The 24,166-nt window shown below is 40.4% G+C and overlaps 1 protein-coding gene across 1 annotated transcript; it reads left to right on the top strand.

Moving 5' to 3' along the window:
* Positions 1-972: 972 nt before the first annotated feature.
* Positions 973-23,836, top strand: CHAF1B (chromatin assembly factor 1 subunit B). Its single transcript, XM_054051284.1, has 14 exons — positions 973-1,019; positions 2,126-2,256; positions 5,176-5,308; positions 5,426-5,543; positions 7,585-7,688; positions 9,904-10,000; positions 11,452-11,536; positions 12,524-12,617; positions 13,227-13,296; positions 13,390-13,481; positions 15,925-16,087; positions 17,229-17,651; positions 19,132-19,220; positions 19,711-23,836. Exons 2-14 carry the CDS (start codon positions 2,131-2,133, stop codon positions 19,830-19,832), a joined length of 1,716 nt encoding a protein of 571 aa, XP_053907259.1. The 5' UTR covers positions 973-1,019; positions 2,126-2,130; the 3' UTR covers positions 19,833-23,836.
* Positions 23,837-24,166: the final 330 nt, after the last annotated feature.

Below are 24,166 nucleotides of genomic sequence, written 5' to 3'. Positions count from 1 at the left end.
ACTGGAATAGTGCAATGCCCTTTTATTTGGCGGAGTTGGAGAGCTTTGTGGGTTGGGTTTGGGAGAGGTTGTGTTGGGTTTGTGGTTTCTTTCCAATTGGAAGCAAGCTAGGGCAGGGCAAAAAGGAAGTGCAGGCAAAAGTCCCAGCCAGAAGGGCAACATTACAAGGGTTCTGGATGTCCCCTGCTAACCTCCCACTCTTTTTCTTCTCCAGCTGGAGGTGTTGCCAAGTGCTGTGATGGCAGAGCAGGTACCTTCCCAAGCCATCACCTGCAGCAGGAGGAGGAGGTGATACAAGAAGCAGTTTCGATTACAAAAAAAGTGGAATATCTTTGATTTAAGCTAAAGTTTCATCTAAGTAACTGTCTTTTGTGCAAATTAGACAGAATGTCCCTCTGATAGCATGTTTTCTTTAAAACCGTGGGTTTCCAGACATTGTTCATTCTTGGAGACACTCAGGCCGTGTGCTCAGTGTGATCTGTGCTGAGCAGCTGTGTCTGTTGCAATCCCCTCTGTTTGCAGCCTTTCCCATCTCCAGTGCGGGGTCAGGCAGAGCTGGAGCCAGCTCCAAAGCAGCAACGGACTTGACTGTTGAGGAGCTCATAATAACATTACGATTACGCCTTGGAAAGAATAGAACATGCATAAGATTTCTAGAAGAATTAATCCCCGTGCATGTGAGTGGGGAATCCATCCTGTTGCCCAGCTCCTTTCTCGCTGCACACGATGGATGGAGATCGCTCCCTCCTGTTGCCCAGCCACGATAAGGAACGCTTGCTTTCCAAAACCCCAAGACGAGCCTCAGAGGGTAGATTTGCCGGCGTTGTCGGTCTCAGCAGCACGGAGAGACGAGCTCTCACCCTGGCCCCGCACGGGATCCGTCCGAGACGCCGCCGCTCCCGTCTCTCCGCAAGGGGGCGCTGCCGTCCCCCTCCAGTCGGGCGCGCCGGGGCGGGCGCGCGCAGGCGCGGGGCGGGGCGGGAAAGGCGCGGGACTTGACGGTGCCGTGGGCGCCGCAGGTAGGAGCTGGGTGTGTGGGGAGGGGGTGTTGTGAGGGGTGCTTCAGAGCCGTCCGGGGAGCCGCGTGGGTCCTTGGGCCCTTCGGGAGCGGCTCCTGCCTGGGGGCTCTGCCTTCTTCCCGCGCCTCCCCCTTGTTTGGGATGCTCGGGGCGTCCCTGCCGGACCGAGGTCCAGGCCTGGCTGGGGCAGCCGGGAGCGGCTGGGAAGCTGCCGGGCAGAGGAGGACCTTGGGGTGTTGATGGCAGCCGGCTGAGCATGAGCCAGCAGTGGCCCAGGTGGCCAAGGGGGCCAGTGGCATCCTGGCTTGGGTCAGAAACAGCGTGGCCGGCAGGACCAGGGTGGGGATGGTGCCCTTGTGCTCAGCGCTGGCGAGGCCGCACCTTGAATTCTGTGTTCAGTGTTGGGCCCAACGGTACAAGAAGGACATTGAGGGGCTGGAGCGCATCCAGAGAAGGGTACAGAGCTAGGGAAGGGGCTGGAGAACAAGCGTTATGAGGAGGGTCTGAGGGACCTGGGGGTTGTTCAGCCTGGGGAAAAGAAAGCTGAGGGGAGACCTCATCCCTGCCTACAACTGCCTGAAAGGAGTGTGGGGGAGGTGGGGTTGGTCTCTTCTCCCAAGTGACAGGTGATAGGATGAGAGGGAATGGCCACAAGTTGCCCCAGGGGAGGTTCATATTGGACATTAAGGAAAATCGACGATGAGGGATGTGATTTAGTAGCAGACAGGTACGTTTGGGTTTGATGATCTTAAAAGTTGTTTCCGACCAAACGATTCTGTGACATGCCAGGAGCCAAGCGGGAAAAGCTGCAGTGAACCCTGAGGTTCAGTGTTTATCGTAACCCTGCCCTATGTTTGCCACAATATTTAATTCCACTGAGGGATATAATGGCTTTATTATGCTTCTCACACAGTGCCCCAGCAGTAACCTCATCCATAATAAATCGCAATGTTTAAAAATGTTCTTACTTAGGTCATCATTTCGATACTTTCTGCAGGGACATTGTTACGGGATCTGTCTGCAGCTCTTGCAAAACTTGCCTGACTTTGATTGTCATAGTTGTAGGAAACAAGGATTTATTTTGGTGTTTGCCCTGTTTTCTTTAGCAAACATGAAGGTCATCACCTGTGAAATAGCATGGCATAATAAGGAGCCTGTTTACAGCTTAGACTTCCAACATGGAGCTGATGGGAAGATCAATCGGCTGGCCTCAGCGGGTGTGGACACAGCTGTTCGCGTAAGTTTCAAACCTGTTTGGTTTGAATTTGTAGCATGTGCAGAGCCTGAAATGGCCTGTTATCCAAAGTTTGAGACTGTTGGCTGGTCCCTGACACTGGTGGTGGCTGGATGGTTTAGGGGAAGAATATGAGGCTGTACATAACAGAATGACCATTTCCCTTGTGTGCTGTCCTCGAGTTCTGCTGTTAAGCATTGAACTGTTACTTTTAGAAAGTTGCCTGCATTTACTGTTGGATGGTATTCCTGAGTTGTAACTGCTAATTTAGGACACAGTCTTAGGGGTTTGTGGGAACCAACTGTTATTAATTTCTTTATGCTCATCAACATTGAGTGTTATCCGCCATTTTGTAAGTAGTCATTCAGCAGTATGGGCTCTCTACAGCCTTTTTCACTCGCCTTCAGATGTATCTCATCTAAGTAATTTTTGTGTTGGTGTTTGTGTTGGAGCTTTGTTGATCAGTTATTCATTCTTTTGGGAATCACTTATGAAAATGTTGACTAGCGCAAGCCTCAAAAGATGTGGCTGTAGGATTCACCTTTGCAAAATCAGGCAGTTTTTTGCTATCTTCTATGTTCTTAATGCACATAAGGACAATATCCATCATTCGGTGGTCTCTTGGTTTCTCTAAAAGCCTTAGCAATAGTTGGAAAACTTGGGTAAATTGAGTGTATTGGGTGAACCACACTCTTTATCTGGATGTTAGTCGACTTCTTAAATAAAGTTAATGGCTAAGCAAGGCACAATCTCCTTTCCAGAGAGATATTTATTTATTTGTTGACTTCTGTCTATGGAATGTAGGTAGAATTTTTCTGCCTCACCATTAGAACGCTTCAGAAAAACCAACACATTGACCTCCCCTGTTTTTTGGAGCTGGGAGGGAAACGGAGTAGGTTACCTGTCACTGCTGGGCTGTTTGTTCTGTGTTTGAGTCCATGTAGGTCACTTCAGTATCTGGGCCTATTGATTTCCTGTTTGAAATTTTTTGCTTGTTTACTAAAATCCCTACTGCTAACCTTTCAGTTTGAGACAGTTCTTCAAACTCAAACTGCAATAAAGAAGGGTTCCAGCCTGGGATCCTCCTTGTGCTCCTTAGTAATGAACTCCAGTGCAAAAGAATTTGTGTAGGTTCTCTGCTATGTGTGCATGTATCTGTCTGTCTATTTATATGTCTTTCCGTGGTAAGTTTATATTTTAATTATCTTCTGGGCCTGCTCACATTCTGTGATCTGTGCTACAGGCACAGACAAAGAATGAAGTTTTCTTTTATATTACTGCAGAAATTCCTTAAGGCAGCATTCCTGGAAAATGTGTCCATATCATGCAACTGTCTTTACACTTGGTTATGATCATTGGGGAACTGGAATTATAGTTCTTGCTCAAATCATCTGTTTGAAAATAGTAAATCTGTTGACATTTGGGGGGTATATTGCAAAACTCTTCAACTTGCTCTGACTTCTAAAGGGAGCTAATGTGTTTTTTTTCCCCTGTAGTAATTAGATTTTTTTTCAGACTTATGGTTGATGACTTTGTTAACAAGATTTTGTAATTCTGTAGTATTCAGTCATTGTATTTAAAGGCTTGTGAAATATTTTTGAAGCTAGAGATTGTCAGTGAATGAAGAGAGAGTGCCATTAAGGGTTTGGGTGTTTTTAATTGCTTGGATGTATTTCCTCAGGCAAAAAAAAAAAGTGCAGTGCAATTACAGCTTGTGGTGGGTTGACCTTGGCTGGCTACCAGATGCCCATCAAGTGGTGCTATTCCTCCCCCTCCTCAACAGGATGAGAAAATACAATGGAAAAAGCTCATCAGTTGAGATAAGGACAGGGAGATCTCTTACTAATTGCTAATGTGGGCAAAACAGACTCACTTAGGGTGATTAATTTATTTCCAATTAATAACAGAGTAGGATAGTGAGAAATAAGAACAAAACCAAAAATACCTTCCCCTCACCTCTCCCATCTTCCCAGGTTCAGCTTCACTCCTGATTCTTCTACGTCCTACCTCCTGAGCAGCGTACAGGGATTGGGAATGAGTGCTGTGATCAGTTCATTACACCTTGTCTCTGCCGTTCCTTCCTTCTCAGGCTCTTCTCTGCTGCATCACATAGTCCGTGCTGCAGGAGACAGTCTTGCACAAACTTATCCAACATGGGCAATTCCCATGAGCTGCAGTTCTTCAGGAACTGCTTCAGTGTGGATCCTTAAAGGGATTATGGTGATTGCCAGAAATCCTGCTCCTACATGGGCTTCTCTTTACAGGCCACAGCTCCTTCCAGGAATTTATGCTAGTGCTGTCTTTCCTTCAAGGCATATCCACCTGCTCTGGCATGGGGTCCTCCACAGGCTGCAGTGCAGCTTTCTGCTCCACTATGGACCTCTGTGGGTTGCAGTGGGACAACCTGTGCCCCATGAACTTCTCCAGGGGCTGCAGGGGAATCTCTTCTCCAGAGCCTGGAGCACATCCTCGCATCTATCTTCACTGACCTTGGCCTGCAGGGCTGTTTCTCTCACATTTTTCTTACTCTTCTCTCACAGCTGCTGTGCAGTGCTTTTTACTCTGTCTTAAATGTGTTATCACAGAGGTGCCACCAGCATTACTGACGGGCTGAACTTTGGCTAGCAATGGGACAGTCTGGAGCTGGCTGGAACTGGCTGTATCCAGCATGGGGGCATCTTCTACTGTCTTCTCACAGAAGCCACCCTTAAAATTTCCCCCTGCTACTAAAACCTTGCCACATAAACCCAATACACAGCTGTAGCTCACAGAGGGAAAATTTGTGATGGAAGTGCAGCTTTAGCTCTGAAAGGTTCAGATAATAAGTTCAGAACAGCTGCGCAAGAATTAAACTGCCGTACTGAAAGGGTGCATATATTACATCTTGTTCCTGAAAACTGTCTATAATACTTTTGTAACTAGATATGGAAAGTGGAAAAAGGGCCAGATGGAAAAGCAATTGTGGAATTCTTGTCCAACCTCGCCCGCCATACCAAAGCAGTAAATGTTGTGCGCTTCTCTCCAAGTGGTGAGATCCTAGCATCTGGGGGAGATGGTAAGAACTGCTTTTCATGTGTCTTATGCAAGATAATTGTAATGTTAAAGTAAATGTAATGCATTAACAAACAGTGAGTAGGAAAGAAAGAAGCCTTATTTTTTTTTTCTTCTACAGATGCTGTTATTTTATTGTGGAAGCTGAATGATAGCAAAGAATCAGAACCATTAGTTTTTCAGGATGAAGATGAAGCTCAGCTCAACAAGGAGAACTGGACGGTTGTTAAGACTTTAAGGTAGCTTAATATTTTTGAGTTTGTTTTCTGATCAGTGTTTTTTATTCCCTAGTGGCTTTTATTATCTGGTACATTCTTCTGTTCAGTGTATGTTGAACTTCTATGCCCTCTAAAATTTGCTTGCTCTAGTTTTCATCCTTCTATTGTATTTAACTTTTTTTTCTATTTGATACAGTGCCAACCTACATCGTCTGTTTAAGCAGAAGATTTGACATTTATGTGACATAACTGGCGTGCTCTGAAATTGGTTCCTGAGATTTGCAGTCACTTAAAACTTGGCATAGAGATATAGAAAGTAAAAGTGAACTCTTATTTACTAGCTTTATAGTGGAAAGTTTGGTCTTTATAAAAGAAAAAAGCATGAGTAGATTAAATGAGTCGTGCAGTTTTGCCAGCTGTGAGACTCAACCAGTCTTTTTCAACTAGTCCATTTTAATAGTTGAAAATCTGCTGTATTTTACAGCTTTTGTTTCAAGTGTGCACTGGTTAATAAAATATACACACTGTGCCTGCTTAGACTAAGTATTAAGTGATAGTGGCTAAGGGATCAAACCACTGCTGGAAGTTGGAATGTAATAGTGTTCTGCTCTCACTTTCAGCTAAGTCTGAAAGAAATGAGTGGTTCTGGACTCGGAAATGCACTTTGGATGAGCGATCTGTGTAACTCTGCCTTGCTTTCTGTGTGGAGTCTATTACAAGTTCTGTTCTCCGTCTATACTGATAAAATCATTAAGAATTTATGCTTGTGTACAAAAAATTACTGTTATCCACAACTGATACATTCCTTGCAACTGCAGATTTGTGTGAGAACAGTTTCATAACTGCTCGTGGGATTGCATGGTCCTTTAGGACCATTAATCTCTTAAAACAAACAAACTCAAACCCACTTCTCTAAACCTGGTGTTGCAAATATTTATTATTAAATTTGCCATACTGTATGATAAGTCTTCAAACAACAAGCAATATGGATTGTTGTTAATGAAACCCTTCTGCATGGTTATGAGTATCTTGCAATGTTTCTTCAACTGTATCTAAGTAAACCTTAATTTTCTGTGTTTCATGTAATTCTGCTGAGTATGCATGTTTTTTTACTGCTTTTATGAAACTATTAAATGGGTCGGAGAGTTTTCTTGAATAGCAACACCTCATAATTACTTTGGTGTAGTGTTTTATGAGGTCCAACACAAAAAAGACAAGGCTAACCCTGTAGCTTCGGAACCAAGAGTGGGAGGGAAGAGACAAAGATGGTTATAGAACATGTTCTAAAGTGTCACAGTGAGACAAGGCTCAGCTCAATTGCTTTGCTCAGTACAAGTGGACACACATTCAAATATAGACGTTTTCTTTCCTCTGGTCAGAAAATGTCAGTGTGCCAGAATGAACAGCAAGATAATGTCAAGTTTCTTATGAAACTGAAGAAATCTGCAAAGGAAACTTTTCAGTTATTGACTGAGGCTTATGGTGAAGAGCTACCAAACATCAAATCAGTGCTTTGTCAGTAGAAAGCAAAAACAACAGATGTCCTTAACAGCCTTTTAGAAAGTGACCTGTGGAATTGCTTTGAATGTTGGCAGCATCCTATGCAGCTGTGTGTCAACTCAGAAGTGAGCTGCTTTGAAGATGATCATAGTTGATTTTTCTTAATTTGTTAACAAAGGAGTTACAGGCATAGTCTTGGGGTTTTTTTTTGTGTCAGACCTTTTATTTTATGTTTGTGCAAGTCCTAGAAATATTCTTTTGCAAATCTCTAGGTACAAATTCATAAATGACTTCAAGTGCAGGGGTTTTTTTATGCGTGAAAAATATCTATTGACAAGGCAGCCTTAATTTGAATTAGAAGTAGGATGTGCTTTTTTTCGAATGTTCTACCACCTTCTGAATATGGAATTTTTTTTAAAGCTGAAATTCTTGCCGTTCATTTTATTTCAATGATACTTTATTTCTCTCCGTGGTTTTTTTTTTCCTAAAAATGAATAAAACTGTTTTCAAGTGCCTGTTACTTTTTAAATTAATAATTGGTTTCTTCTCTTCTGACTTCTAGGGGCCACTTAGAAGATGTGTATGATATTTGTTGGAACTCAGATGGAAATTACATGGCATCTGCTTCTGTAGATAATACAGCTATAATGTGGGATGTCAATAAAGGTAAACACTATGTTTATCACTTGTGGCTCCAGTCCTGATGGAAGTGTCTAATGATGTTTACAAGAAGAGTTGAGAGCATCTTTTTTTGTGAGAAAAGAGTCCACTTAATTGTTAGACTTCTGGGATTGTGAAGCAGATAGCTCAGTATGTAAAAGATACGTCAGGCCAGCAAAATTTACACTTAAGCGATCTCTTCACCTTGGAGTATTCACAAGTAAACTTCACCCCAAATTTTTTCCCCAAAACTCCTACACAAGCATCTTTTGTATTACTTACTCTACCTCATGCCCCAAGAAACAAACAAAACTTGATTGGTATCAGGCAACTAACTACCTAGGCCGAAAACAGGCAGCGAGTATAGTATGCAGGCTCTGTTTTGCAGGATGTGATGCACTTTTTTTTTTTCGTTTCATTCAGCAAAACACTTCTGTTCATTCTCATCCCACTGCAGTGCATTTGCTTCTATTCTTGGAAAGGGGCCCATCTTTTGCCATTCTGGTAGTTCCTAGCTAGGTGGCTTGATGGTTTTTATTAGCTGGGTGACCATTACTTTTACTTTTAATTTAATGTGGAAGTACTTTACAGAAAGTTAGCCTTTTATTTCACATTTCTAATACTTTGTGTCTAATTAAGAAAAATAAAGTAGAATCCAATTTAATTTTTCAGTGCATGCACATATGAAAATTTGAATATTCTTCTGCTGACATTTTTCGTGTATTGGGTTTGGGTGTTTAATGTTTCTCTCATCTGAACTGTCATATGCGCCTTTCCAAAAGTCTTTACTGTTACTACAGGAATGTTCAATTAAGAGTGTGAGTCCTCAGAGTCTAAGTATGTGTAGGGTCATTGTGACCAAATGTCTCTTGCATCTCAGACTGCTTGTAACTACTTAAAAGGCACTTATGTATTACTAAAACAAGATAGCCTCTTAAGCTGTTATTTTCTTTGTCCATACTGCCTTCCATTCTCACTGATTTCTTTTATCGTGCAATTAATGTCATGGAGGTCATTTTTATCTTTAGGCAGAGAGACAAGTAAGTTGGAAGTAGAAGCCATTACTGGAAAACAGGTTTTGTGAATGAATTTGTAGGTGCATTGAAGAGAAAGAGGTTCAAGTATAGCTTCCAGTAATATTCAGGTTAAAAGTTTGCATGGTTAAAAAAACCAAAACGGCTGGAAGGAAATTAATAGTAAAAATCCATAGCGCTGTTTAGTATGAAGAGACCATCACTGGCTTAGAAGTCCTTGAGGTAGAAACTGTTGGCAGTTTATAGGGTATCCCATAGGAATACCATTACATGTTTGGTCTGTTCTTATACTCTGGCATTTGTTGTTGGCCTGTGTCTGAGAAAGAACACTGCCACAGAAAGACTTTTGGTGTGATGTAGCATGGCCTCGACCCTATTTGTATAACCTTTTTTGTACAGCTATCGACCTTGAAACTTGTCAGGTTATTGCATTTCTTTGCACTAAAGCAACTAATAAGGTAAAGACCACCCACCCTGTCCCTCATAGTCAAAACAAAGTATTTCATGAGATTATCTGTAACTTTACTGCATCATGATACTTTGGATCTGAGGCATTGAACTTTGGAACGTCAGTGGGGTCAGAGACCTTATGCCTTTGAGAGGTCTTCATGACAGAGTAGTGGAAGAACATGACTTAATACTGCTGTAGAATTGTTTCTGAAAGTTGCCCATGTGTAAGTATCAGTCAGCATGTGTGTAGTATGTTTTTTTCACTGCCTGCTCAGCAAAACAGGTGAGTTTAAACAGCCCTAGATAGGAGATCCTAGCTATCCAGTCCCAGCTGAAAGGTATGTTTTAATGCTGGAATTTCTGTCTCAGTATTCGGCCAAATTCAGTTATTAAAGAGCCAGACTTGCCTAAAAAAAATATTCTAAATCATGAAGGGTTTGGTATACTTCTGGTTTTGAAGTATACTCGTCTTGCATGTTTAAAACCTAAGCCAAGCTGCTTATCTGAGTTAGTTTGTAGGGAACAAACCTCGAATTGACATGTTACAAGTTACTGTATTTGTGAAGATTGTAGAAATAAAGCAACCATTTCTGACATTCTTACCGGGTACCACCAAGTTAACAGTTTGTGTGTTTAAAAAATTATTTTGAAATGTTTTGTCTTGTTTTATTTCTGAAATGAAGAAATGTCTTAAAACATGTTTGAGTTTAGAATCTGGAAACTTCTTGTAATTTCAGGACAGAAGGTTTCAATATTAAATGAACACAAGAGTTATGTCCAAGGAATAACCTGGGATCCTCTAGGCCAGTACGTTGCAACTCTGAGTTGTGATAGGTGAGCTGTTGGTTTAAGTGTTTTACCTTAGTGTTCTTTCTTACTTTAGGATGAATTAGAAGTAAGTGTATGGGATGACTTTTCATTTAATTTTATTAAAATTCTTCTGCAAGAAGGTCAATGTGAAATTAAAGTAATACTTTACTTTAGTTAATCTCTTGCTTGTGGTAAATGATTCCCGAAGTCTGAGTGTCCTCTCTAAGGACAAATAATCTTATATACCTTATGTAGAAATGTTTCTTCAGCAAATAAGTTTGCTTGATGTTGGTTATTAGAGATACCAAATACACCTTAAGAGAGTGTATTATTAATGAACTAATAATTTCTTCCTTAAAGAAAGATGTAAACAGGTTAAGAAATGAGTTAAAATGTTTTTCTACTGATATCTTTCTTTTGCTCTCTTGCTCCCTTCATCCCCAACAGTTTTGTAAGTGATGTCATTGGGAAAGCAAAAAACACTCAATAAACTTGGCCCTTGACAGAACTTTGAGTTGAGTTTAAACCATTTAGGGCATGTGTGCTTCTCTGAAGGGGTTCACAGCTGGCTAATAAATGTGTGTCATCTGGCACCTGGTGCAAAGAAAATTGCTCTAATAGTGGAAAAGTAGTTTTGATTTAAGGTTTGCAGTAGGCTCAGAAAAATGATCAGTTAATGATGACTAGTCATTATGAGCCAGGTCTTAACATGAGCCAGGCCAGTTGCTAGGCCTGGGCTCTCACCAATCCTGGGGCAGCTAAACCTCTTCCCCCTTTTGGCAGACCAGCTTTGTTGTATGACATCCAGAGCCAGTAGTTCCACAGCTGTCTCAGGCTGTCTGCCACAGCCTCACCTTCTATATTCTCTTCCTGGGTCTGTCCAGGACTCTTTGTGGAACTATTTCAGCACATTCAATCAGGAGAAAGCTGTCTGGGTTCTGTGTTAGGTTGGTTTTCTGGCAGCCTAATAAACCAGCATAACTTGGTAAAGGTCAGAGCTGGCAGAAAGGGGAAGGGGTGATGGGTTTGCTTAGGCTACCTGTAGGTTTAGGTAGATGAAGTATGGGGAGTTCCAGTGTTCTGTGCAGAGACTTATTTCAGTTTTCATTTATTCCAATGGAAACTGAAGCATAGAAATGTAGTTAAGCGTCTTTGAAGGCGGGTTCCCGTTCTGCAGGAGCATGCTTCCTACTACAGCACAGTGTAGCTGAGTGGCATGGACATTCACTGTCTGCTAATTCCCTCATTCCTCCATGAATGTATATATTGGTACTTGACAAACCTTGTTGAGTGAAATAATTGGTTATTTAGCCATCAAAACATGTCCATCCGGTGATGTCTCATAAACAGGGTTATAATGTGTGATTGTCATTTATATTTGCCAGTCCTGACTGTGAAGTGAGGTGCTGTAATGCTTTGTGAAACTTGGGGTGAAAAGAAGTTGTCTGTAGCTAACTGTGCTCTTCACCATGTAGGGTCCTGCGGGTATATAACACGCAAACCAAGCGCGTAGCATTCAATGTTACCAAGATGCCATCTGGATCAGGAGCTGAAGGAGAGGTACATTCTTCTGCTACTAATCGTACTGGAGAATGCGCTGGGTGTGCTTTTATGGGAGTTGTAGTATTCTATGAAATCAAAGGGGCAAATATTTTCCTTTGAAGCAACCCATATATCAGATGTTTTTGCCTCTATCTCACCTTTACAGTTTATAATTGGAGACTGCTTCAGGTTTCCTCAAGTGTTAGAGAAATGACTAAAGAAGAAAACTTAGAAGTTCAGCTGATTATAGTAACACAGTGTCTTCTAAATCTTAAAAACTGTTGAAAAAAATAGTATACGTAGTGGATTCTTAATAGGAAAAACTTCAAATGTGTGTGTCAGTAGCTGTAAGTTTATTAATTAATATACATAGCAAGAATATTTTAAAGTCAGCAGCCTGAAGTTTTCAAAAAGTTAGTCTGATTTTTAGGAGAAATATGAATTAGTGAATATTTAGGAAATTCTGTCTAACCCTAAGAGGGAAAACAAACCTCTTTTCCCCAAAACAGTTCCAAGTGATAGTAAAGTAACACCTCCAAGCCGTCTATGGCCTTTCTAAATTCCTTCTGTTCCTTTTCTTTCTTTTGTGAAAACATTTGTAGCAGTTTTATAGAGACTAAAGGACAGGCTTGAGATGGAGGGCATTTTGCCATTATGGAAGTTCTTAAACCTCTAATACTAGAGTTAAAATTAAATGCCTAAGGAACAGGCTTTTATGTTGACTATTAAGTAATGTTGTTCTCCAGGTTATTACTGTTTTTGATTACTGGTCTAACGTGACTGCTCTTGGAGTATTTTGATTAGTAGCTGAAGAGGGATCAAGGACTATTTTTCTTAGCTGTGAAGAATTTATAGCACTGCAGAAAGTGAGTTTGAGGAAGCCATGTATTTAAAACATTTACCTTTTATTTTAAAAGTTCCATCAGGTTGGATTGTACAACTGGATGGTTTTTCTCACTTGAATTCCAGCTGACATGTTTTTGGCACTCATTTTCAATATTACAGTCTAGGAGCTATCGGATATTTCATGATGACAGCATGAAGTCATTTTTCCGCAGGCTCAGTTTTACTCCTGATGGCTCCTATTTACTTACTCCAGGTACGTGAAGAATGTGGACTGTAACTTACATTGTATCTATTATGGTGTAGTTTGAGTGTGCATCAAGATTGCTTTCAAACTGCTAGTGGATGCTTATTTATTTTAATCATGCCATTCCTTGTTCTTCCTATGGAAGGAAATAGAGACTCCACATTGCTTTTCCATTAGCAATCCAGAACATAACTTTCTTCTGTGATAAAAATTATATTTATGGCATTTTTCTGAACTAAAACATGTAAATTGGAGCTATACAGCTTTATTAAATGAAGAAATGAAGAACTTTTGACTGGTCTCTATACCCTTCCTTAATAATATTTTGCAGTCATAGTAAAAATAACATTGCAAGGAGAGGATCAATTTGCCATTATAAGCACTGCTTTTATAGATGTCTGGCAACATCAAAAGGAAGCTTTGAGGGGCAAGTGTATAAGGGAAATAAAACCAGCACTAAATAAATATTTGGGGTGCCTTCTTAAGTTGTGTTCAGGTTGCAGGCTCTTGCCCAGCTGACAAGCCTAATTCCTAAGAAAGAGAATGTTTATGCACATAAAGTGTGTACTCAGTAACTTTTTGAGTTGATGAGTAACATTTAAACCTTTATTTTTGCAGCTGGCTGTGTTGAATCTGGAGAAAATGTAACAAACACCACATACGTCTTCTCCAGAAACAATCTTAAAAGGTAGTGTTTAAGAAGATCAAAATATCTTTTTGTTTAAAAAAAAAAAAAGCTGTTTTCTGAAATTTTGGTTTTGGTTTTTTTTTGTAATAAAAGGCCTGTGGGTCACCTGCCATGTCCTGGAAAGGCAACTCTTGCTGTTCGCTGCTGCCCAGTCTACTTTGAGTTGAGACAAGCATTCAGTAAAGGTACTGTAAATCCTTCAGGGACTATGATTTTACAGCAAATATGTGAAAAGGCCAGTGTGACTGTTTACTGTTTTATGCCCCAGCCTTTTAACATTCCTGTTCAATGTCAGCCCTGTTCAATGTCTTTATCAATGACCTGGATGAAGGCATCGAGTGTACCCTTAGCAAGTTTGCAGATGACACTAAGCTGGGAGGAAGTGTCGACCTGCTGGAGGGTAGGGAGGCTCTGCAAAGGGATCTGAACAGGCTGGACTGCTGGGCCGAGACCAATGGGATGAGGTTTAACAAGACCAAATGCCGGGTCCTGCACTTGGGGCACAACAACCCTATGCAGCGCTACAGACTGGGGGAAGAATGGCTGGAGAGCTGCACAGAAGAGAAGGACCTGGGGGTGCTGGTTGACAGCCGACTGAACATGAGCCAGCAGTGTGCCCAGGTGGCCAAGAAGGCCAATGGCATCTTGGCTTGTATCAGAAATGGGGTCACCAGCAGGTCCAGGGAGGTTATTCTCCCTCTGTACTCGGCACTGGTGAGACCGCATCTTGAGTACTGTGTTCAGTTCTGGGCCCCTCACCACAAGAAGGATGTTGAGGCTCTGGAGCGTGTCCAGAGAAGAGCAACAAAGCTGGTGAGGGGGCTGGAGAACAAGTCTTATGAGGAGCGGCTGAGAGAGCTGGGGTTGTTTAGCCTTGAGAAGAGGAGGCTGAGGGGAGACCTTATTACTCTCTACAACTACCTGAAAGGAGGTTGTGGAGAGGAGGGAGCTGGCCTCTTCTCCCAAGTGACAGGGGACAGGACTAGAGGGAATGGCCTGAAGCTCCGTCAGGGGAGGTTCAGGTTGGATATCAGAAAAAAATTCTTCACAGTAAGAGTCATTGGGTACTGGAACAGGCTGCCCAGGGAGGTGGTCGAGTCGCCTTCCCTGGAGGTGTTTAAGGAACGGGTGGATGAAGTACTTAGGGACATGGTTTAGGGAGTGTTAGGAACGGTTGGACTCGATGATCCAATGGGTCCTTTCCAACCTTGTGATTCTGTGTGATTCTGTGTGATTCTGTGTGATTCTGTGTGATTCCATTAAGATAGTGTTGTACCACATCTTGGAAGCTGTTTCCTGATTCTAAGACCCTGAACTCACCTTAGGTGCCTTGTGAGTAGCTTTTGATATAGTAGATAGATGTTCTTACTTGGCCACTTAGGCTACGGAAAAACTGTTTAATATTTTTCTTTGACTTTTAACTATTTTGTGTAAGTAAAAGTAAAATCTTGGCTTAGCAGTAAAGGAGCAACCTAGTGAAATATTTTGTATTCGTATCAACTATGCTCATTACAGAAGCACCGGAGTTGGTGTAGTTTGCAACAACTGTCAATGCTTATTCAAGGAAGCCAGACTTGAAGTAGTGCTAGTGTTACTGGCTAGAACAAGAGTTCTAAATTGGGGAAAGGATTATATGAAGTTGCATGAGAACTTACCTGGAGACTGAAATCCAGCCTTATAGTGAGTCCAGTGGGTCCAGGACTGCTTATATTTTAACAAGACCAGTCTTACTCTGATGAAAAGGCAGAGCTTTGCTCCTTTCTTTAGAGGATCAATTTGTAGTACTCCTTACTGGATTTAGAGATTACCTGTTATATTGTGTATGTATTTTAGTAATAATTTTTAAAACTATTGTAGTGGTGCATTGCAAAGTAAGGAGATGTGTGTCTGCTCTTGGTCTCTGTAGCTCCTCTAAACGGAGTGCCTAGTTGCTGCAACATACACCCAGAAAAGTGAAGATCTGTGGTAGTCTAGAATTCTATAGATGCGAGTGCCTCACACTATGTTAACAGCCTGTCTGTTCTGTGTGTAGCTTCCATAACGCTCGTAGAACTGAATAGAAGCTCTGTACAAGGAATTTCTGAAAGCAGCTGGCTAGCACTCAGCTTCCAGTGAAAAGGAATAAATTGGCCCTACGAAGAAATAATGTTGCAATGAAGAGATTAGCTAGGAGCTCAACCCAAGATACCACAAGTAGAGCTAACTGCATTTTATTGACTTAGTCATACAGAATATTAGTCTGTATATATAAATATACAGAAATGTATTGTGACCTTGATTTACACTATATCCTAAGGTACATTTTTGGACTTTTATACTAAAGTGCATATTAATATCCTGGAAAATTTTATTTGGAAAAAATATGACAAACATTACCATATAGTAGCAATCCAGATAGATAAAACTTCTGCCAATTTCTGTGTCTTAAACTAAGACAATAGAGGGCAACAGAAATGACAGTGCTTGACATAAAACTTTACATTTTATACAAGTGCTGTCTTCTTAACCATTATCTTGATACTGATTAAAAATGAAATCTATTTAGATTAATGACTAAGCTAGTGCAATTGCTGCTTTGTGATGAATACAAGGGCGAATTCTTAATGTGTTCATTTCTTTGCATTCTAGATGAAATAAGTCAGAAATCAACTCCTGCTCTATTTAATATGCCCTATCGATTGGTGTTTGCTGTTGCTTCAGAAGATTCTGTGCTTTTTTATGATACTGAGCAGTCCTTCCCCTTTGGTTATGTTTCTAACATACATTATCACACCCTGAGTGACATTTCATGGTAGGTAATTGATATTGTTAAGATCTGTCGTGGTCGAAATGTCCCTTTACATGTTGAAGTTCTGCACGTCTTTTGCCTTACTTTATTTTTGTGCTTTCTTTATGATGCTCATATAGTCACTGTCATTGCAGTGTGTGAACAGCAGGATGCCTCTTCTTTTGCCCTGTAAGCTGGAGAGTTATGGTTCATTTATTGGTTGGGAAACAAGGTGCAAGCAGCCCGAGGACAAGCGGATGGATTTAGGAAAAGTCAGTGTACTTGGTGCCCATGAAAAGTAGTTATTGTTCGGGCAGTGTAACTGGTAATAATGAAGTTACTTGGTGGTTTTGGAAGATAGCTCTCTCTGAGTTCAGGTGTCTGTATCCTGGCCAAATTCTGCTTTATCTGCACCGTTCTGCTTAATGTTCTTCATGTATAGGATGAAGTAATTTTTCTGACTTCAAGTGAAGAGTCAGAACTGGAGCTGCAAATTGAATCCAAGTCTTGAAATCAGGATACAGCCCTCTGCTGGACAAGGCTGGTTCTTTCAGGCCTTTCTAGCCAGTATACCTAAGCTGAGGAACACATGGAGGCATCTTTTTCAGGAATTGTAATTGATGCTGTGAAAACCATCATGTTCCAGGAGAAGGGAAGTGGAAGAGAGTAGAATATCAAGTGTATGTAATCAATGATAGACATTACTTGTTGAAGTGAATGCAAAGGGCCCATATGGGAGAGCACCACAGTGATTCTGAACGTTGCGTCTACTTAGCACAAGGAGCACAGCCAAAGAGCTTGAGCTACCATGTAGTCTGAATGAGGAGGGTTCAGCAATATTTCCGAAACTGTGGCTGAAGGTTTGTGCCCCTGCAATTAAACGATATTTTATGCCAGCTCAAAAATCTGCAGGTGCTGGTAGCAGCATAATACAGGTGATCACAGATGACACCAGAGAGATTAAATCAGATGTAAAGGCCAGAATTTAAGGTGTTTTGTTTATTTGAATTGCATGTCTTTCACTTGACTGTAGTTTTATTTAAATGAATACATGTACTTGAGGAACAGAAGAGAAGAAGACAGTTACAGCATGTGTTGTAGATGAGAAGTAAGGGTTGAAGAAAAGTTCTAACCTCTTTAATGGAAAAAAAAATGTCACAAATAGGTCCAGCGATGGAGCCTTTCTTGCTATTTCTTCCACGGATGGCTACTGTTCATTTGTTACCTTTGAGAAGGATGAACTGGGAATACCACTGAAGGAGAAGCCACAGATAAATGTGAGGACTCCTAGTGCAGCAGAGAAAAAAGTGAAAAAGAGCCAGTCGCACAAAGCCATTTCCCCAGGCTCTAGGCTGACAGAGGGGACTTCTCCCAGCAGGGTCGCTGATCCCAGCACTCCAGCGCTGCAACCTAGAACACCCACAGCTGCCGGTAAGGACTTTCCTTCCACACCTGTTGGCATAAAAAATGTTCCAGTCTCATCCTCAGATGAGAGGAAAATCAGCCAGCCAGCCAGCCAGAGCACTAAAGTAAACCAGCCCAGGAGGATTACTCTCAACACTTTACAAGCATGGAGCAAGACGTCAAGGTGAGATTTATATTGCCGTTTCCAGTCATAAATATGAAGGCCAAGACAAGCTATGCTTGTGGTACATTTAAAGGGTTGACATAAATTCCCAGCCCTGTGTCTTGGTGGTAGCTGTCTTGACGTGGAACATTTTGTTCCAGTTGTACTGCAACTGAAAGGTCAAACTGAAAGCTTTTACATTTCTGTCTGAAATGTGAGGCAGTAGTAAAGTTAACCTGACCTTTACACCTTGTCTGTTTGTCAGCAACAAGCGTCTGCCTTCAGGTCCCACTTTCTGTACAAAGATTGTACCTGAAGGATTCAGCTGACAAGGACTATTAAAAACTCCTCTGACAAGAAATATTTAAAAAGTAAAGAGTGCATGTCTAGACAGGTCCTTAGTGTGCACAGTCATGTATGTGGGACTTAATGCATTGATTAAGGCTATTTCCTAACGTGCAGATCGAGATGGTTTTAGAAATTGCTTATAATCCATGTATTGATTGTCAGGCAGCCTGCAATATAAGATTCTGAGCTGGTGTGCAGCAGCAGTGAGACTGTCATGCAAACAGAGATCTAGACCTTGTCAGCAAAATAAGGCTACTTTATAATTAAAGGTGTTTAATAGAATTTCCCTTAGGAATGCAGTATGGTAAGTAGCTAGGGGGGAAGAGGTGAGCAAGAAAGGATATACTGGATTTCACCAACAACCACAAATATTCTTGGTAAATATTATTACAGGATGGTGGCACATGGGTGTTTACAGAAATGAACAAGTCAAAGGGTTGTAGGTAGTTGAAAATGACTTTTGACTGGAGGACAGTTGGATGACTGATGGAGTTAATTAATCTTTTTGAAAGAGATAAACTATATTTAATCCTATCACAATTATGCCATGAGTGTCATCTTGTAGTAGCATGCATGATGCTGCCCGTAAGATAATTTTATTTTTAATTATTTAGTTAATCCTCTATCAGTTCTGTGCTTAAGTGCTATCCAGAAGAGATTTTAGCAGAAGAAAACAGAAAATGGGACATAAAGACAGACCTTTTTGTGGCTTCTTTTCTCCTCACAGTAATTGTTAGTGGACCTCAGCGGGTAAAAGAATTCTCTATGGTTTTATGAATCTAAAGTGTTAACATGGACAGGGCTAGCAGAGGGAATGGTAAGTTTTTCCAGTGGAACTGGAAGCCTTACCAGGTATCAAGAAACAGGTTAAAATCCTTGCCTTTGCAGCCAGTCTTAGTTTTCAAAATTTGACCAAAATACCCAGGATTGTGTCACATATGGAAAAGTACTTTCTAGTGGAAAAGATGAATAGTGGTATTTAAAGTACTACTTTTAAAAATGCTCAATTCAACATATAACCGGAAGAAAAAAACAATAAAATATATCTAAACTATGTCTAAATTTAACTGATTTATCGAAAGTAAATTCTTAAATAAAGTATTTGTAGAAACTGTGGCTTTGAAGCACTTAAACCGTGTCTGCTCTTTTAAAGGAGAGTAAACTTGATTCCACTGAAGCCAGATACACCAACCCCTGCGCTTACAGATACAGTTCCTATACCTTCCTCAGAACGGGAGTGTGGTAAGCTTTTGTGGCTAGTAATATCCATCAGAGTCTTTGCCAATCAGTTCTTTCCATTATAGACTTCTATTCTAAGCTATAAAGCTATTGATCAAGCACAAGCCTAAACCTAATTGCAGATTCTATATTCTAAAGCTTCTTTATTCTTTTGGTGTGTTTGAAAGGTGCTTTTGTCAACATGAAATGTATTCTCACTGTAATTGCTCTTGGTCAGATGCTTATGTGACAATATATCACTACAGTTTTTACAGTAATGGGTGCATTAGCTGACGCTGAAACACTGAAGGATAAATTTACTTGGATGTAACTCTTCCAAGCCATACTTTTGGGTTTTAAAAACCCTTGTACTTTCAGATGATCATTGTTTAAGATGCTGGACTCTCTCAAAACAGTTTAGTTTATGAGTGCTGAGTTGTTTGTGAATTCAGCAAACCAATTTACTTTTGTAATCTGACTTTACTTAAATGGTTTTCCTATCTGCCTGTTTCAGAGAGGCCGTTACCATCTGACGACAGTCTCCAAAATCCCCCAGCATCTAAACGCCCTAGAACTGAGGAAGTGTCTCTTCCTGCATCTGCTGAAGATCAAATCAGCTGCGATTCAAACAAATAAACGCTAAGCTTTCAGTAGACTTTTCTCAGATATGGCTACATTGCCTTTAGACTGTGAGTGCCTTTCTTTTCACAGACATTAAGGCCTCAATTCCTGATAAAAGTGCCATATGCATATTTGATGTAGTGCTGTGAAGAAAGAAGCTGGCAGTAGAAGACCCAGGTTTCACTAATGTGGCTTTGCAGAGGAAGAAGTATTTATGAAGGAACTTATAAGTCATGTCTACTTCTTGAAGGCGGCATTCTTCAAGAAATGCCACAGCTTAAGGAAAATGGGAAAATCGGATATTGAGAAGTTATACAGTAAACTAAGAGTCTCCATCATAGTCCCTGATTTGGTGGTTATAAAGTATCATGTCTTCCAGCAACCCATCTGGCTCAAAAATAGAATTTCTAAGAACTTAAGTGCACTCGTAATGTTTTGATGTGGTTTAAGACAAAAAAACAAAATCCAACAACAAACACACATGCACTCCAGTTAAATTCAAGCATCTTGGATTACATGTTTAGCATTGTGCAAAGTAATTCATGCTGTCCAGTTCATGTGGAGTGGGAGTTGATGTTTCCATGATCTGAATGCAGCAACACACAATATGACTGCTGTGATTTAAACAGAAGTCAGGACTTGTAACTGCAAGAAACAAGAAAGCAAAAAGAAGAAGCTGTCTGAAGGCCTATTATAAGCATTAAAGAGCAGGAGAAGTTTCTTAACCGTTTAGTTTCTGCATTTAAAAAAAAAAAATTAAAAAATGCAGACATGAGATTTTTCTGAGGCAGCAGGATTTGAGCTCATACATTTAAAGTTTCCCCCTCTTTATTTTTCCAAATCTTAGATCCCTTAGGCGATAAAATATAAATTTAGTGCATAGTAAACTTGCAAAAGTTAATTTCTTTTTAGCATTTAATACTTGCTATATAATTGAACTAAGACATGCAGATTGAAAACGAGACCAAAATATTTGAAAACCTAGAAGTTTTAAATGGAATTTTCTTTTATGATTTAGCCTACTCTTCTATCATTTGAAGTTCCATGACACACAGGAGGGAAAAAATGAATTCAAATTAAAGCTCTTTGACTTTCTACACTGGATTGGTTGGTTTTGAGGTGTGTAATTCACTTGGTATTTGTTTTCTGGAAGTTTCTAAAAAAGTGGACTAATACTTTAGAAAAGCAGTAATACAAATGTTTCAGAAATTATTCATGAAACTATTATAAGAAGGTAATATTGAAAAATAGGTAGGTCAGAGCGTTTCAAACAAATTAGGTACCTTGCCTACAGTTCAACTGCAACAGAAACTGATAGGCAAGGAGTTGTAGGAAGTTAACTGTATCCTTGCTTTCAACCACTGAGATGAGAATGGAGCTTCATTAGACTCGCCTAAACCTGGATTTTCTTCTAGAAAGGAAAATAAAGACTTAGTTATCAAGCAAGGCCACATCTAAAACTGTTTTCCCCACAAAGTTTATAGAAATATCTAAATTAAGTTTCTAGAGCTATCTGAATTGATAATCAAAGCAGGTATCTGTAACTACCATGCGTTGCTGAACTTGCTATTTTATGTGTTGTCCAGTTTAAGTTAAGAATACTGGTATTTCATCTTTCTGTAGGACAGTAGCCCACTCAGTATAGTACTGCAGTCTCATTTTTTGCACTGCAAAAGATCCTTTGAATTAAAAGGATTTCACTTCTAAATTCAAATTGCAAAACTATTCTGATAGGTGTTTTTAATTATCTCTTTCCCCTCCCATTCCCCCCCAGTATATTTCAGTGTGAGCTATTCTTTCTGTTAAAAACTAGTAGGTTAGGTGTATTATTTTAGTGTTATTGGCTTATCTGATCGCTGTGGTCTTCAGTCTTCAGCTACAATTGCCAGAGTATTCATCTTTATTTCATACTATAACTATTCAGGTGACATCCACATTTGTTTATATGGTTGCTCAGCTTATTTTTACTCCGCCTTGCAATCTAATTGGATCTGTAAACTTAATGTGGCTTCCACTGCTTCCATCTGAAGATCACGTCCACATTATGATATCTGTCAGAATGGTCCACCTGGCATTTTGTCTTCCCTAACGGGACTTTTTTTTCCCCACTTTAGTTCTAGTTGTCTGTGCTGCTACGATTTCCTACTTCTGTGTTTATTATGTTGCTTACTGCTTTGTTGTTATTTTATACATCAATGGGTTTTTAACCTTTTTCTATGAATGGATGCTGTTATTCATATAATAAATTACTATTTCTAACACTGTGACAGTCAGAACTGTAGATTCCTGGGTTCTGTGGTGCCTGTTTCTGACTCCAAGAGGATGTCCTTGCATAACATTCATACTTAAGGCATTGAAAACTTTCCTCATGCTGTTTATAGAAAGCATGTTCATGTTTTGTTCTCGGTCATGCACTAGAGACTGCTCCAGGACAGAATATGCCTGCTGCTATTTCATTTATTTTTTGACTGCTTCCTAAGGCGATTTATTCCATAGATGTAATTCTTTCAAGGATGCTCTTCAGTCCAACTTTGACTTAAATGTTATTTTTACTTGGCCAACTAAATTGTTTGTACTTCAAATGGAACCTGAGTTCATATTCCATCTGAGAATGTGGTGTAGATGTCATCTTTTTAGGTCACATGTGCCTTCTGTAGGGATCTTATCCACTCCAAGATTACCCTGCTTGTACTACCTTCATAAGATAACTTTATAGAAAAATGCCCTATCTACATCTTTTAGCTTCGCAGCAGTAAGAAAAGGGAACGCAACTCCTAGAATTAACTTCCGTAAGAGTCAGAAAATGACTTATCTCAGGGAACCATGGAGCTCTTCATTTGGGATGGCCAAACCCTGCTCCCATTGGCGCACTTGATACCAGTGTGTATCAATGTCCCACAGGTCGTGTCCCTTTTTTCATAAGTTCACTGAAGCATTGAAAAAGCTCAGACTTAAAAAGCACAAAGCATGAGACTTCTTTGTAAAAAGAAAGTGCAGAGCGTCCACTGGATGTCACTCTTCTAACAAGATTCCTTCTCCAGGGCTAGGGAGAAAAAGTGCTACCAGCAGCAGGAAGGGGGAAGAAAACACATTTTCTTTTTAAAAGCAGTTTGTAGGTGGATCTATGTATCAAATGCACGTTATCATCCAATAAACTGTTTCTTATTTTTACAAGCTGCTTTCTAAGAAGAAAGGATTTACTTTCTTATGAATTACGTTTTATAAATTACTAAGGAAGCTAAGTCCATAATATGATAGCATTTCTCTGCTGGGAGATATAAAATGGTAAACTTGAAATGCCACTTGCAGCCCCAAACTTTCCAAGAATATCTATCTTAAGCATCATTTCTGTTGAAAACTCTTTGAAGAGGGAGTGAGAGAGAGAGATCGAAGGCATGTGGACCATCTGGTTAGTATACCCTCTCGCTTCAGCCACCTTTTGGTTGTCTTGCCGTGAGTTCCCGAGTTGTGATGTTGTGGGTACACAAAGTATTTTATCCTCCAGGAGCTGCTGCTGCCACCGCCAGCACTAGCACCTACACTCTGGGTGGAAGCTGGCAAAAAAGAGAAAACTTTACATGCCCCACCCATAAATCAAAAACCAGTTAATCATGTGTGTTTGTACAACAATACCATCTTATCTGTCTTAATCTGTATTTAAAAAGTCACATGGCCATGTTAGATGTCTTCTAGCCCATTAAAGGGGAATCAAAGATGAGGACAGAGTCACAGAAAGCTACTAGTGATCAGGAGAGAGTGGCCATGAAGAGTGACTGGTGTAACGGCAATATGTAAGCAATCCTCACACATGAAATGTGTTCTGTGTGAAAGAGCAAAGAGTACAACTCCTTATGTCCTAATTTCTTATTCCTGTCTGGAAAGGCACTTCTTGCTGCTTCCACCATGTGTCAGGCTGGTGCTGCCCAGTCAATGGTCTCTTTTTCTGTTGGAGTTATTGCTAGTTAAAATCATGAGGATCTCTTGCCCGTCAACAAAAACGTATATGGATGTGCTACTTTGTTGGGAAATGGTTAAGTGAAAAAGGATATGAGAATGTTGAAAAATGGATTGAGGAATGGTTAAGTGAACAAGGACATGATTCAATAGAAAGGCTTTGTGAGACACGTATTGTGTAAGGTGGAAACCTTGTTAAACTCTGAGTGTAGATATGGACTGAAAGAACAAGAAGGCATACAAGAAGGAATTTCTAAGAAGAAACTTTTGAAGGACAAGTGAATCTTTCCCAAGGAAACAGGATGGAGCACTGAGCCCAGCTGTAACTGTAACATACCTGCAAGAAGATACATGAGACTCAAAGTAGCAGTATAGTAATAATGAATTAACAAAGG

The sequence above is a fragment of the Cuculus canorus genome, chromosome 1, assembly GCF_017976375.1.
Source record: "Cuculus canorus isolate bCucCan1 chromosome 1, bCucCan1.pri, whole genome shotgun sequence".
NCBI classification, from domain to species: domain Eukaryota; kingdom Metazoa; phylum Chordata; class Aves; order Cuculiformes; family Cuculidae; genus Cuculus; species Cuculus canorus.
This window is presented reverse-complemented; position numbering and strand designations above follow the sequence as displayed.

What these genes read in the sequence shown, in the direction of transcription:
- CHAF1B (XM_054051284.1), top strand. Translation starts at nt 2,131, where the DNA reads ATGAAGGTCATCACCTGTGAAATAGCATGGCATAATAAGGAGCCTGTT. An exon ending in GTGTGGACACAGCTGTTCGC is followed by an intron (nt 2,257 to 5,175) that starts GTAAGTTTCAAA and finishes TTTTGTAACTAG; the next exon opens with ATATGGAAAGTGGAAAAAGG. An exon ending in GAGACAAGCATTCAGTAAAG is followed by an intron (nt 13,482 to 15,924) that starts GTACTGTAAATC and finishes TTTGCATTCTAG; the next exon opens with ATGAAATAAGTCAGAAATCA.